The sequence below is a fragment of the Anser anser genome, assembly GCF_964211835.1.
Source record: "Anser anser genome assembly, chromosome: 14".
Taxonomy (NCBI): domain Eukaryota; kingdom Metazoa; phylum Chordata; class Aves; order Anseriformes; family Anatidae; genus Anser; species Anser anser.
Genome location: NC_139735.1, coordinates 13,138,446 through 13,151,003, shown reverse-complemented (window position 1 = coordinate 13,151,003; position 12,558 = coordinate 13,138,446). Strand labels below are relative to the sequence as shown.

General features: G+C 48.8%; 1 protein-coding gene across 2 annotated transcripts; it reads left to right on the top strand.

Moving 5' to 3' along the window:
• The first annotated feature begins 2,755 nt into the window (after positions 1–2,755).
• On the top strand, positions 2,756–11,858 carry PAIP2 (poly(A) binding protein interacting protein 2). 2 transcript variants are annotated; one of them, XM_083798798.1, is made up of 5 exons: positions 2,762–2,917; positions 3,529–3,584; positions 6,819–6,978; positions 9,337–9,516; positions 10,767–11,858. In XM_083798798.1, exons 3-5 carry the CDS (start codon positions 6,841–6,843, stop codon positions 10,830–10,832), a joined length of 384 nt encoding a protein of 127 aa, XP_083654924.1. In that variant the 5' UTR covers positions 2,762–2,917; positions 3,529–3,584; positions 6,819–6,840; the 3' UTR covers positions 10,833–11,858. The 2 variants fall into 2 exon arrangements, with proteins under 2 accessions (XP_083654925.1, XP_083654924.1); XM_083798799.1 differs by lacking the exon at positions 3,529–3,584 and having other exon boundaries at positions 2,756–2,917.
• The last annotated feature ends 700 nt before the right edge of the window (positions 11,859–12,558 follow it).

The following is a 12,558-nucleotide window of genomic DNA, read 5'->3' as shown; positions in this document are numbered from 1 at the left end:
TTAACTTTTATGGTATTTTCATCACAGCTGAAGTTCAAACCGCTTCATGTTTGTAGGAATAAAAATGACTAGGGACAGTTCTTTCAACCTGAGAGTCTTGACCAACAGGGATTCTTCAGCGGCTGAGAATGGTATTGAAATGTAGGAGGCTCAACCTTGGTGAAGTTAATTTACTTAAATGCATCTAGCAGACAAGTTATCAAGACTTTACGTTCAAAATATAGACCATCTTTTATCTCTTCAGTCTGTTACTTTCTGCTGTTGAACCCTCACAAAAGGGAGGCCATCCTTCCTTTGTGAGAGAATTAAGTAAAACTTTTAAGTATCTCATATAGTGATGGTAGCAACTTCTCTGGGGACTGAACAGACAGTCATGAAATGTGAGTAAGCAGCTAATTTGCATTGGATATACTACTTAAATCTTAACATGCAGTGACTTCTTGCACTTCTACCAGAATAAGTTACTGCTTGGTACATGACGCTCATTAGTGTAACATGGTTGAACATATTTAGTCTCAAAACTTCTCTGCTGCTTACCTAGGCCCCTAAAAGAAACTGCATGTAACAGAAACGCGGCAATCAGTTCTGTTGTAACTAACTCACAAGGATGTACTTGGACCCCTGCTTGCCTATAATGACACTTGTCATGCATCCATCTCCAAGAGGCTGCTTGGTTCTTCAGTCAAAGCAGTCATTTAATCTTTGGTAGACATGCTGCTTATCTAAAGATGATGGATAATTTATTTTGAAGGAGAGAGGCAGAATTACAAGGTCTCCCCCTCCTGTAAGCATTTTAACACTATTTCCTTACAACATACACAGCTAAGATTAATGTATTGAAATTGTACAGCTGTGTATGTTCTATTTGTAAAGTAGCATTTCCTTACCTATTAATGATCACGTTAAATACCTATGCAGTTCAGTGATCGTGGATCTAGTGTCCTCGGCCTGTGGTAAATGCTAACCTGGGTAACTGATTGGGTACTAAAACGGTAGGTCATGTTTAGTGTCTAAACAAAGCAATCCCAGGCATAAAGGAATTGCAGCACAGTCCCAGTTCGGAAATTAAAAGTCTCTGGCTCTCATTAACTCTAGCTCAGTTCCTGAAATTGGTGAAAGTTGGATATCTCTAATGTATGTACTTTCAGAACCTTGCTAGGCTGTATGGAAGTCTTCAATACCTGTACACAAGCACAGTGGTGTGTACAGGAACCAAGTCAAACCTGTTCTGCTGAAAAGTGTCTTGTTATATGCAAAGGCCAAGGAGAGAATGCATGCATTATGCTAGTCTCTGACAAAAAGAAAGTTTTCCTTAACCTTGAGGAGAGATGCCAGGAGCATGCTTGGATGGCAGAAGGGTATGTGATCTTGCCATGAACTACTTGTGCTTCGGGATAACTCTCTCTGCACCGTGAAGGGATGGAGGGGAAATGGAGCAGAACATGAGCCATGCGTGTGAAAGACTAGATGCAGGCTCACTGATCTGGATGCCAGCATTCATGTATGAATTTCAACTCAGAAAAGTAATTCCTGAGGCTGTTGGTTCTTTGCTGCATGTGTAGTTCAGCAGAGGCACAACTGAGGCCCTGGGCTTGCTGAACAATGAGGAACAGAAGAAGCCACCTCTGTTACAGCTGAGAAAGGCACATGCAATGGAGGGATTCATTAAAGTATAGTGTGACATTGTGAAAATAAGAACAATAATAAAATATGTATACAATGCTTCATTGAAGGCAGCATCTACCCTCCAGAAAAAAAAAAAGTAAACATACTTTATGAGTTGGTTAGCCCTTACTAAAATGTAGAAGGAAGGAAAGGGCTGAGGAGAGAAATACTAATGAAAGTTACCCTCAAGTAGTTTCCTTCTTCCTGGGGAGGCAGCCTGTACACGGGAGCCTTTCCAGCCCAACAGGTGCTGCTGTGGAAGGGCAAAGCCAAACAAGCTAGCTGGTGCTTTGCTAGAGCCTGGAATAATCGGTTCATGTTTGGCAACTTTTTAACCCCTGCGGTCCCTCCAATAGATATTTTCTTATTCGTACAGAATTACTTTTCGGGGTTATCCAAGGTTATTTACAATTTCTGTGCAACTTTAGCCTCAGCAATACCCATCTGTTGGTTTCGCTGTTGCGCACACAAAGGGCTTTCTGCTGCATGATTTCCCACTTGCTGCTGGGGCAGGTTCCCCGCTTTTAGCGGTTACACCGTGTTCGGCAGTGGCCTGCCTGGCACCAAGGGCCTTTAACTCCCGGTGTCTGGTTTCTGGTGTTTTAGGATCGTGGGAATGGGGCAGCGGCCTGCAGCGGTGTTAGAGGGGCGAGCACCCGGGGCGGCACGGCTGCAGCCTCCGAGCTTAAGATGGCAGCCCATGAAGGCAGTCATTCCCCCCCGAGTTTTAAGGGAGGGGAGGATAAGAAGAGGCTAAACAGCATGTTTCGTCACCCGATTTTTGTAAGGGGGAGGGTTGAGGCGGGGGGCTCAGGACAGGTCCCCGCCACAGGCCCCCAGCGCGCAGCGGGAGCACCCGCCTCCATTCCAGGCGGCGCCACAAGATGGCGGCTTGCCGCGCCGCCGGGACTACACCTCCCGGCATGCCCCGCGCCGCGGCCCCGGAGCGCCGCGAAATGGCCGCCGGCCTCCCGGCGAACTGCACCCAGCGCCTACAGCTCCCGGCAGGCCGCGCGCCGCCGCGGCCACTTGCGGCGGCTCGGCCCCGCTCGGCGGAGGCGTGGCCCGCGAGGTCCCGCAGGTAGCGGAAGTGACCTCACATCCGGCGGGGCTGCGGCGCTGGGAGGGGAGCGGGGCGGAGGGGCCGGCGGCGGGGACGCGGCGCGGGGCAGGAGCGGAGCGGAGCGGAGCGGAGCGGCGGCTCGGAGCCGGGCGGGCGCACCCGCGGCGTTCCCCTTCCCTCTGCGCGCAGGTGAGCAGCGCGCGGCGCGGCCCGGCCTGCAGCCAACGCCGGGGGGGCGCGGCCGGGGGGGGCCGCCCGCTCCTCCCCTCCCGGCCAGGCCCGGCCCGGCCCGGCCCGGCCTCTCCTCCCCGTGAGCGGCGCCCCCCGGCGGCGGGAGCGGGGCGGCCCGCGGCGGCGGCGTCCCCATTGTCTGCGGCGTGCATCCGGGTCCTGCGGCGGGGGGGGGGCGGGGGGAGCGGCGCCTGACGGGATCCGGCCCCCCCCCGCGGGGCGGCCCCTTGTGGGCGAACAAAGCCCGGCACGGCGCGGGGGGGGGGGCGCGGGGCCGAGCCGAGCCCCCCAGCCCCGGGGCGGCCTCCGCTCCTTCAGGCTTCCTTCTTGAGGCCGCGTCTCCCCGCTTCAGGCGCCCTCTCCCCGTCAGGCGGCGCGGCCCTGGTCCCGGTACCCGGCCCTGGTCCCGGCAGCCGGCCCTCCCTGACCGCAGGGGCAGCGAGCACCGTGCACCGAGCTCCCGGCCCCGCCGCCCCCAGCGCCCATCGGGCTGCTCTGCGTCCTGCCCCGTGTGAGGCACGCGCGGGGTGTTCACAAACAAACGTCCCCCTTGTTTTTGTTTCCTCAAGGCCGAGGACCTGGGGCTTGCTCTGTGGAACTAGACCCGCCGACCTGCTTTTCGGAAGTAGGTGTTAGATAAAATTATCCCGCGGTTGGTGTTTTCGAGGCTACGTTTTCAGTCGCAAGCCCATGAGCTGTACGGGTGGCTGGTGTGGGGCTCGCTGTGGCTACGAGCCCAGCACCACCCCCTGAGAAACAACTCCGCGGGCCTCGGGGATGCTCTGGCATTGTAAGCTCTGCACCGCCTGCAGAACACACGCAGCCGACCACGAGTTCTGTCGTTATTGCATGTTTAATTTCTGAATTCTGTTAGTTCCTTAGACAAAAATCCTGCTTTTTTCAGCCTTCCGTTGTGCACTTACACTGTTCTTTGTGCGTCTTCCCACCCGCACTGTCTCAGAACAGCTTGGGGCTGAGTCTCGCATCGTTTGGCTGTGGCAGAGTTCTCCATCTTTTCTATTTCACAGCACTACTAACGCTATTTTTTCCTCGTCTTAGTGTCAGGAGCTTTGAGATCCTCTGCTCTCCACCTATTCCCAGATGGAAAATGTATTCCTACTCACGACTGTAGTGTTGCCTGCCACTGTGTCTTGTTTTCTACAACAGCCTTCTCAGATCGTGCCTTTTTGGAAGGCTGAAGTGGCATTTGGCTCTTCTCCTCAGAGCTGCCTGCATCTAATACTAGTGAACAGATGAGACGGTTCTCATCCTCTTTCAAGCACAGGAGGCCAACTGATTCGTATCTTGAAACGGTGAAATGGAAAGCTCCACGTAGAGTATTTTATTATGAGTTGCAGAAAATCAAATTACAAGGAGTGCCGTGCCTGGGCACTGGCCTGGGGCTTCCTAGCTATTAGTGCGGGATAAGCGTTCACATGTTTTCCTATAAAAAAAGATCAGCAGACATAGGGCGTCATCAGATAAACTGCAAGTGTTCAGGTTGAGGCCTTGGATGTTCATCCTTGAGCAGTAATGGAAAAAGTCGTTTCAGTCCAAACACGAAACGCTGTGCTTCTTTTCCCCTCTCTGAAACCAGAGAGTTCTACTTCAGTGTTTAAGAACTGGGAAAACTGGCCGGTGATTTAACAAATTAACCTCTCAGGCTTTATAACGGTGAGGGGTTTCTGTTCGTTTTTTAACCTCTGTGAACATGTCTGGGTGCAGTGTTTTTGTACAGAAGCTCCCTGGAATTTGACCTGACTACCTTACGCTGCTAATGCAGCTTTTCACCTGCAGTATATGTTGTTGGGGTGCATAAAATCCAGTGGAATATTAGTATCAAGATGCACTTCACAAAAGAAAAGGTGAAAAGATGTGCTAGTGAAAAAAATATATAGGCTTTTCAGACTGAGGTCTTCTGTTTCTTTTAGTGCGTACTGTTTGTGAGCAGCTGAAGTTGCATAAAACAGCTTCAGGCTGGAGCTGGGGTGTTAAATGCACCGTCTTTTCCTGTCCTACGTTAAACGCTGCCAGAAATGCTTTGGAAGTTTGTTTTGAGAGAACATCAAAAAGAACTTGTTTTCTGTTGCTAGAATACCCCAGTTTCTGGTCTCATTTGTTGTACTTCCTAGGGAGCTAAACTGACTTCCGTACTTGGGCTTGCCTTTGATTTAAAAACCTTGAGTAGAGCCAAGCAGGCAAGTTCCTTTTTCTTTGTGCTTTTCTTAATTGATCATTTGGATGTGGTGGGTCTCTGACCTGGTATTATCAAGAACAAATTGTGAAGTAAAACTTGCCTTAATTCCACAGATAGTAGGGCTGATGGCAGCTCCTGTTTCCCCTTGTATTTCAGCGTGGTAAGCCCTGGCACTGTAACAGCAACGAGGGCTATACTTCGATAGCTGCTTCTCCCAATAAATCACTTCTGATACACGGACAACTAGTTAAGACATAGATTTGAGAATAAAATAAAAATAATTTTTCCTCAGTGCTGCACTGATTGCACATTTTTAGCACACTGTTTGGTCCTAAGCTGAAAATCGTTACCAGTCACAGACAGCTGTGACAGAACAGACGTGGCTTCATGGCTGCATCTAGAAGCTGAGCTACTGGGTGAACCCGTAGGTCATCGCAGTCCCCCTGAAAATACACCAAAAGGTTATAAAAGCATTCAAGATTAATTATTGTGATTTAATTCTTTCATGCTGTTGTCAGGACGTTCAACACTGCCATATCGGTATCTAAAAATACTCAGCTTTTGCAGTATTTATAGTCGTACTGAAGCACGATGTAGGAAGAACAATAGGATCGTCTCATTACAGCACAAGTAAGATTTTTGATATAGAACCTCAGGTGTCTCTGAACTTGAATGCCTTGCAAGCCTGGTGGAAAGGCTGCAATATAGTTTGCTTCGTTTTTTTAAAAAAAAAATCTAAATTTGGGTTTTGTCCTGCTTTTAGTCATGGGTAGGTGGAACAAAACACGCTTACCAGCTCTGCCTTCATTCCCTGAGCCCGGGCTGTTGGCTGTCACGGACTGCGGACACGCAGAAATGTTGAGCGCTCTCCAGACGTGACTCAGGCCACGTTAATGAAGTGGGACGAGAGGCAAGCATGTACTGTCTTCCAGTTCCTAACGACACCTTTACCTGAAGCTTCTCAATCAGGGGGCTTTTGCTAATGAAGGAGCTGTAGGAACTGTTACGCCAAATTGGCTCTGTGAGGAATCAGCACGTAATGGTTTCTGCCTGTGAGAGCTTGCAAGCTTCCTGGGCAGTGAAACAGCCATGAAAATTGGTTCATGCAATCACAGAATCTCTCCTGTATCCAAATTTGGGTGCTCTGAAAGTTGCACTGGAGTTTCCTGTGCCACGGATATCTATGGAAATTCCCCTAAGGTGTTGCTCGCTGTCTCCTAAGCAGTACTGACACCGGGCAGCTGATTTCCAGGGGAGTTTGGTAAAACTCAGATGAAAGCTTTAGAATTATTTTCAGAAAACAAATTTTCCTTTTGTTTCTCGAATGTCACCTTAAATATTCTCTTATTTGCAAGCATGCGTGATTTCCAAGTTTTCTGACACTTTTATTTGGCCTCGGTGCTTGGCATTTGCTGATTTTGTGAGATTTAATTTGGCAAAGTCACCTGAATCTGCGTACAATGGACATGGCGCTTCTGGTGCTGCCCCTCGTTGCGATCGCAGCGCTCCTCGTTCTGGTGTTATTCACACACTGCTGCCGTCACGGTAAAGCTACCTGGAGCCCCCGCGCGGAGGTGCAGCCTTCCCCTGGGCTGGGTTTATGCAGAAGCAGGGCGATGAGCGAATCTGCACGTCTTTAATTACTGCATTTCTTAATTGTAGACTTCAGATCAGAGACGCAGCCATGAAAGATCCAAGTCGCAGCAGTACTAGCCCCAGCATCATCAGCGAAGATGTGATTATCAATGGTCACTCTCACGAAGACGACAATCCCTTTGCGGAGTACATGTGGATGGAGAACGAGGAGGAGTTTAACAGGCAGGCAAGTCGTTGCCCTCTGTGGCTGTCTCGTGCTGTGCCTTACCGCGTTACAGCCGCAGGGAGCGGCGCTGCGGCCTGCTGACTGGGGTCCGAGGCTGGGAGTCCTTTTGTGCTGGGGTTTTTAGGTGGGCTTGCTGGAATAGTTCGGGGCAACAGACTGACGGTGTTTTTTCCAGCAATAAATACTTATTTTCTGTTATCGTGGTGAAAAATGTGGGGGGTGTAGAGTGTTCAAATGCATCCATTAACTGCCTACTGCTGCGGGAAGGAGGAAGCAATGTAGCTGACAGGCGTTAAGTGGCACCTTGGAAAGGACTGGTCTTGCGAGGCTGCTGAGCCGCTCTGGTTCTGCGTGTGCAGACACGCCAGCTGCAGTCCGGGGCTGGGTAAATTCAGGTGCATGCTCGCCTCGCCAGCAGGGCTGTTGCTCATAAGGGAGTTGGTGGACATAGCTGTGGGGTGACGGTCCTGTTCGGGTTGCTTAATGCTTAATAACTCGGAGCTGGTGTTGGCAGTCTGGCTGGGAGGAAGCCTTAACTTCAGCTCCCCCCTTACACCTGGGCACAGCTGGCTCCCTGCTGGAAGCTGGGAGCAGCCCGCCTCTTTCCAGTGCCCTTTTCTCTGTCGTTACTTGGTCTTTGCACTCAAGCTGCTGCTTTCTCTATGCTCCACTACAGTAGGAGCGCGCTGCGGGCTCTGAGGCAGCACTTGCGGTATGACTGCAGCCCTCGCTTTAGGGTGCCAAGCTAATCAGAAATTCAGGTTGCTTACAAAAAGTTCTGTTGTGCATGTGCCAGGATGGCCTCGGTGTCGCTTCCTGTTTGGTGGGTTTTTCTTCCTCGGGGATGGCGCTGTAATTAGCCTACAGGATGTGCAGTACCTGGGGAGTGAGCTGGGGGTTGTGCTGGGAGTAAATTGCTTCCCAGGTACGGGCTCCGTGTTCGGGCTTCGTGTTCAGGGAGCGGGACAGATAGGGGAGGAGAGGAGAATGGTCGCAGGCAGGCGGACGCCATGTGACGGCCTCTCCTCTTGCTGCTGGAGGCACATCTCTCTGGGGAAACCGAGCAAGTTAAACGGGCTGGAGAATCCAAATGGACAGTGTCAGTTTTGAGACATTCGGGGAATTAAACACCATTTCCTGCTCCTGGGACTGCTGTTGGAAGCACCTGTAGGTATGCAACTGTGTAACGAAAAACCTGGAGTCAGGCAACCCCTGTTGTAACTCTAGCTTGTGGCTGTGTGCCCACGGCTTCCTTTTACCCACGCACGGGATGGAGGATCGATTGGAGACTGCTGCCCTCTCTGGGGTGCTTTACTGGGGAAATTAATAAGTCAGTGTCTCATGTGGGGTTTGAATTGTCTGGACAGTCACTTAGAGCATACCGTAATGAGTCCCAGCTCCCCAGAAGCTGTGCCTCTTGAGCACTAAGCAAGCTCGTGCATGTGTTTGACCCGAGGCACAGGGGACCAAGATTTTACGGGAATCCTGAACTCTGACACTACCTTCTGGTATGTTACTTGATTTCCACTTCAGGATTGAGTGCATGTTTGGTTTCAGAGTAAAGGATAAATAGGTAAGCTTGTTTAAGCCTCCATTGAACGAACTTTAAATCTGTTTTGTTTTTTTTTTTCCCTTGTGTCTGGCAAGTCATTTGCATCAGCTTTTATTTCCCTGCTTTCCACTCTCGAGTACTGTGGTACAGGACATGGGAAATTTGTCAGGATCAACACCCTCCAAAGCTCGTTTACTGAACAACCAAACAAAACTTCCCTCTAATCTTTGCTGTGCCTGTCAGTTCTGCATCAGTTGATTTACCCTGCTTTTAGGACTGCAGGTCAGCATTCCTAGTGACCGCCAACATCATGCGGAGTTCCTTAGAACTGCGCTGTGTGAGCGCACAGCCGTAGGAGATGCTGCCTGTTCCCTGCTCCCAGTAACAGGCAGTCATTTTTTTTCCCCTCAAGAGCCTTGCAGGACATTTCTGTGCGGAGCGTGCCGTAGGCCGCGTGTGTTCCCTTCCTCGCGCTTCCAGCGGGCTCAGCCCAGGCTAGCTGGCCCCGCTGGCATTTCCCCTTGGAACTGGCGTTCTGCTGCTCGTGCTCGTTAAGAAGCTCTCCGTGGTAAGTGTGCGAAGTGAACAGCTAGGGCTGCCGTTCCCTTCCAGCTGCGAGTTCCTGAGACAACACACTTTCTGACATTAAAAAATCAGAGCTGCCTGCCTTCCTGCAGCACAGGCACGGTGTTCTGCCAGACGTCCCGTGGCGTAGCTAGAAAGAGGGTCAGTTTTAGGTACAAAAGTCTTGAAGACACAAGTTTTCAATAGCTTTGTCGATAAAGCAGTTTCTTCTTGTTCTACAGATCGAAGAGGAGTTGTGGGAAGAAGAGTTTATTGAGCGCTGTTTCCAGGAGATGCTGGAAGAAGAGGAGGAGCACGAATGGTTTATTCCAGCCCGTGATCTCCCACAAACAATGGATCAAATCCAGGACCAGTTCAATGACCTTGTTATCAGTGACAGCTCATCACTGGAGGATCTGGTGGTAAATTCAGTTTCTCATCATTATATTTCTATAACTTCACATCTCTCTTTATCCAGGGTTGATTTTTGTTGCTGTTAATGGCAGAAAATCTTTTATGTGTGGGCCGGGGACTCTTAAGCCACGTGTGGCTGTGGTGGAGGGGGAAGCATGGAACAGCCGAGTAAGGTGTGTGCTTCCTCAGGTGACAGAACCTCTTCAGTGGCTTTCTTCCGTAACCGTGTGGTGCCTTTCCTAGGCCATGGCATAAATTCAAGCGGGTTTGGGTATGCATGCTATGTTGTGAAAGGAAGGTGGTGAGTGGAGCGCGCTGGCTGCGAGGTGCCATGGGAGGAGTGTAAAAGTTTAATTCAGCATCTGTCAACACTTAGGTAGGTACAAATCATTCCAAGGTCTGATTTCGACCACGTGTAGCACAGCAGGACTCTTTATAGAAATTCTAAGGAAAAGGGAAGCAGCTAAACTGATTATTTCCCTCTATTCCTGCTGTATGGCTTCTTAGTCTAGAGCTTAACTGAAAGGAAAGGGCAGTGGGCACACATTTTTCCCTAATGCAATGCGGAGTTGCTGACGTAGGTAGTACAAGAAGCACAGTCATATCACACACTGCTGTGAAATTCAGATGCAAACACACAAACCTTTCCAAGTTTAAGCAGCTTAGACCCAAGAACATGAAAGCCTAATCCTCCATTTCTTTTTTAATGATAAACAGCTCATTTTGGAGATGCTGTCTCCCCACCTTTAACTGCAGATCGTTGCAGAGCAGCTGCTTGCCAAGTGGGAGGACTGAGTAGTCACAGGCATCGAAATTAAACAATGCGGTGCTCATACATGTTAAATTCCCAGAAGTGGCTTAAGTTCCCGGAGCAAGTCTCTTCTTGCTTAAATAAGCAAGATCTAAAAACCTTGTGGCACATTTAACAGCTTAACTACAGAAAAAGCTATTTCAGCATTCATTGAAGCTGCGGGTTCTGGTGCATGCCTGTGGTTTTCTTGTTTGTTTCCCATTCATTGAGCCCTCCTCTGACTGAAACGTCCAGGTGGTGCTAGTGGAGGATCAGGTACTAGCACAGAGTGGTCTTTTCTAATGAGCACAGAGAATTTAGCATATGCAGAAACTGTGTTATATGCCTGACTGTAACTCTGAATGTTCTCTAAATGTTCCTAATGCTGTCCACCTAGAATTGTATTCAGTTTGGAAGTGGAGGATGAAAATAACGATTCAACTAGAGTTCTGTTTTTCCCTTCCTCAGGTCAAGAGTAATCTGAATCCAAACGCAAAGGAGTTTGTTCCTGGGGTGAAGTACTTAAATATTTGAGTAGACTGGGCCCTCTTTTGGTGGATGTAGCACAATTTCCACACTGTGAAGCCAGTATTAGAAGATTTAATTGTAAAAGCTCTCTCTTCTTGTCACTGTGTTACACTTATGCATTGCCAAAGTTTTGTTAGTCTTGCATGCTCAATAAAAGTGCTGAGACTGTTATTAAGTAAATCTGTCAAAAGTTTAATGGAAACATAATTGGACCCTGGCTCTCTGCAAAGGAGACAGTGAGGTAGGAAGCACCAGTCAAGTTGAGACAAAGTACCACATTTATAAAACCTTCTGCAGACTCTGTCTTTTTAAATAGGACTTGCAATTTGCTTTGGATGGTCTGTTTTTAACTAAAGATGTGTTAACTGGTGCTAGTTTGCACCTGATAATGCCTTAACTTTAAAATGAAAGCAAGGTTATCTGATCGTTGTGCAAATTAGCTAACTTTCCTTTGAACTATCAGTATTGTTACTAATGTTAGTTTTTTCCCCTTAAAAAAGAATTCATGCTTCTTTTAAGCAGCGTGAGCTTTAACAGAAATTTTACAGACCTGTACAGAGTCGTAGATCTCAGCTACTGAACTAACATCCAAGTGATCGGAAGGAAGAAATTCCCTGTACTTGCAGTGTGTTATCATGTTAGAAATGTTTCACTTCCTAATTATGTTAAAGGACATGTGAGTTTCATCACAATTTCTTCCAGGAACCCAGATACATACATAGCACTGCCTATGTAACTTTTAGCGTACAACTTTATTATAGCTGGATTTAACCGAGAAAACCCTAGCATTAGTGATTTGAGTGGTGCTTTTTTCCCTTGCTTTGTTTAATCATCACTACACAATAGTCTACAGCACAATGACCTTTTTTTTTCTTTTAATAAAGCTAGAACAGTTTTGGCTTCTTAAACTTCATATTTGGGTAGGTTAAGCTGCCATACGTGTTCAGTGTGAATAGTGTTTAAGTTGAAAATATTGTAAAAAAATTATATTTTTTCAAAAATATTTAAAAAAATAAATAATAGTAGAAATGATTTGGTGGCTGTCTCATGAGTGTGCATCTCACGTGGAATCTCATTCGGCACTGTGAAGAGGGAAGGGATGATGTTCTGCTGCGCATCAGAGACGGTGCCCACAAGGCTGCTCGTGACAAGATAGCTCCAAGTGGTCTGAGCTCGGGCTCTGGCTGCTCTTTTCTGTCCTCTGACTGCTCTGTGTGTTTGCCTGGCCATAGTTTCCTTCGTTCTCACCACTGCTAATCCTAGTTCAGCCCCACTGTTTCTGGCAGCACAGGAAGTCCTAGTTAACAGCTGATGGCACTATATAAAACTGCTGCCTGGCGCATGCTTTCGGAGGCTTTGGCACGGCAGCTGCTGGAGCCGGGGTGCTCTCAGGGGCTGTTCTGCCTGCATAAACCCGACAGAGCTGCAGGAGGGGGTGAGTGAGCTGTGGGGTGGCCACACGGGTAGCCTCCAGCAGCCCTCAGGTAGGGGTCTGATCCACTCCGTGTCAGAACTTTGCCTGGCCTTGCTGCTGTATGTATATACTTTTATTTTCTTAAGCTGTGGGTAAGCCCGATGGAAACATTTCAGAAATCACATGGTGCTGTAGAACAGGAAGAGTGAGGCACTGCCTTTGCACTGGTGTTAGCTTACTACATAACTGCTTTGCTTTGCTGCCAGTCTTGCTCCAGCTGGAAAGTCTGCTCTCCTGAGGAATTCAGTCAGACCAACT

Excerpts from the sequence above, each read along its gene's own strand:
- PAIP2 (XM_083798799.1), top strand. The coding sequence starts at position 6,841 with ATGAAAGATCCAAGTCGCAGCAGTACTAGCCCCAGCATCATCAGCGAA. Across the intron at positions 6,979-9,336 it reads AGGAGGAGTTTAACAGGCAG|ATCGAAGAGGAGTTGTGGGA; the intron begins GCAAGTCGTTGC and ends CTTGTTCTACAG. Across the intron at positions 9,517-10,766 it reads CATCACTGGAGGATCTGGTG|GTCAAGAGTAATCTGAATCC; the intron begins GTAAATTCAGTT and ends TCCCTTCCTCAG.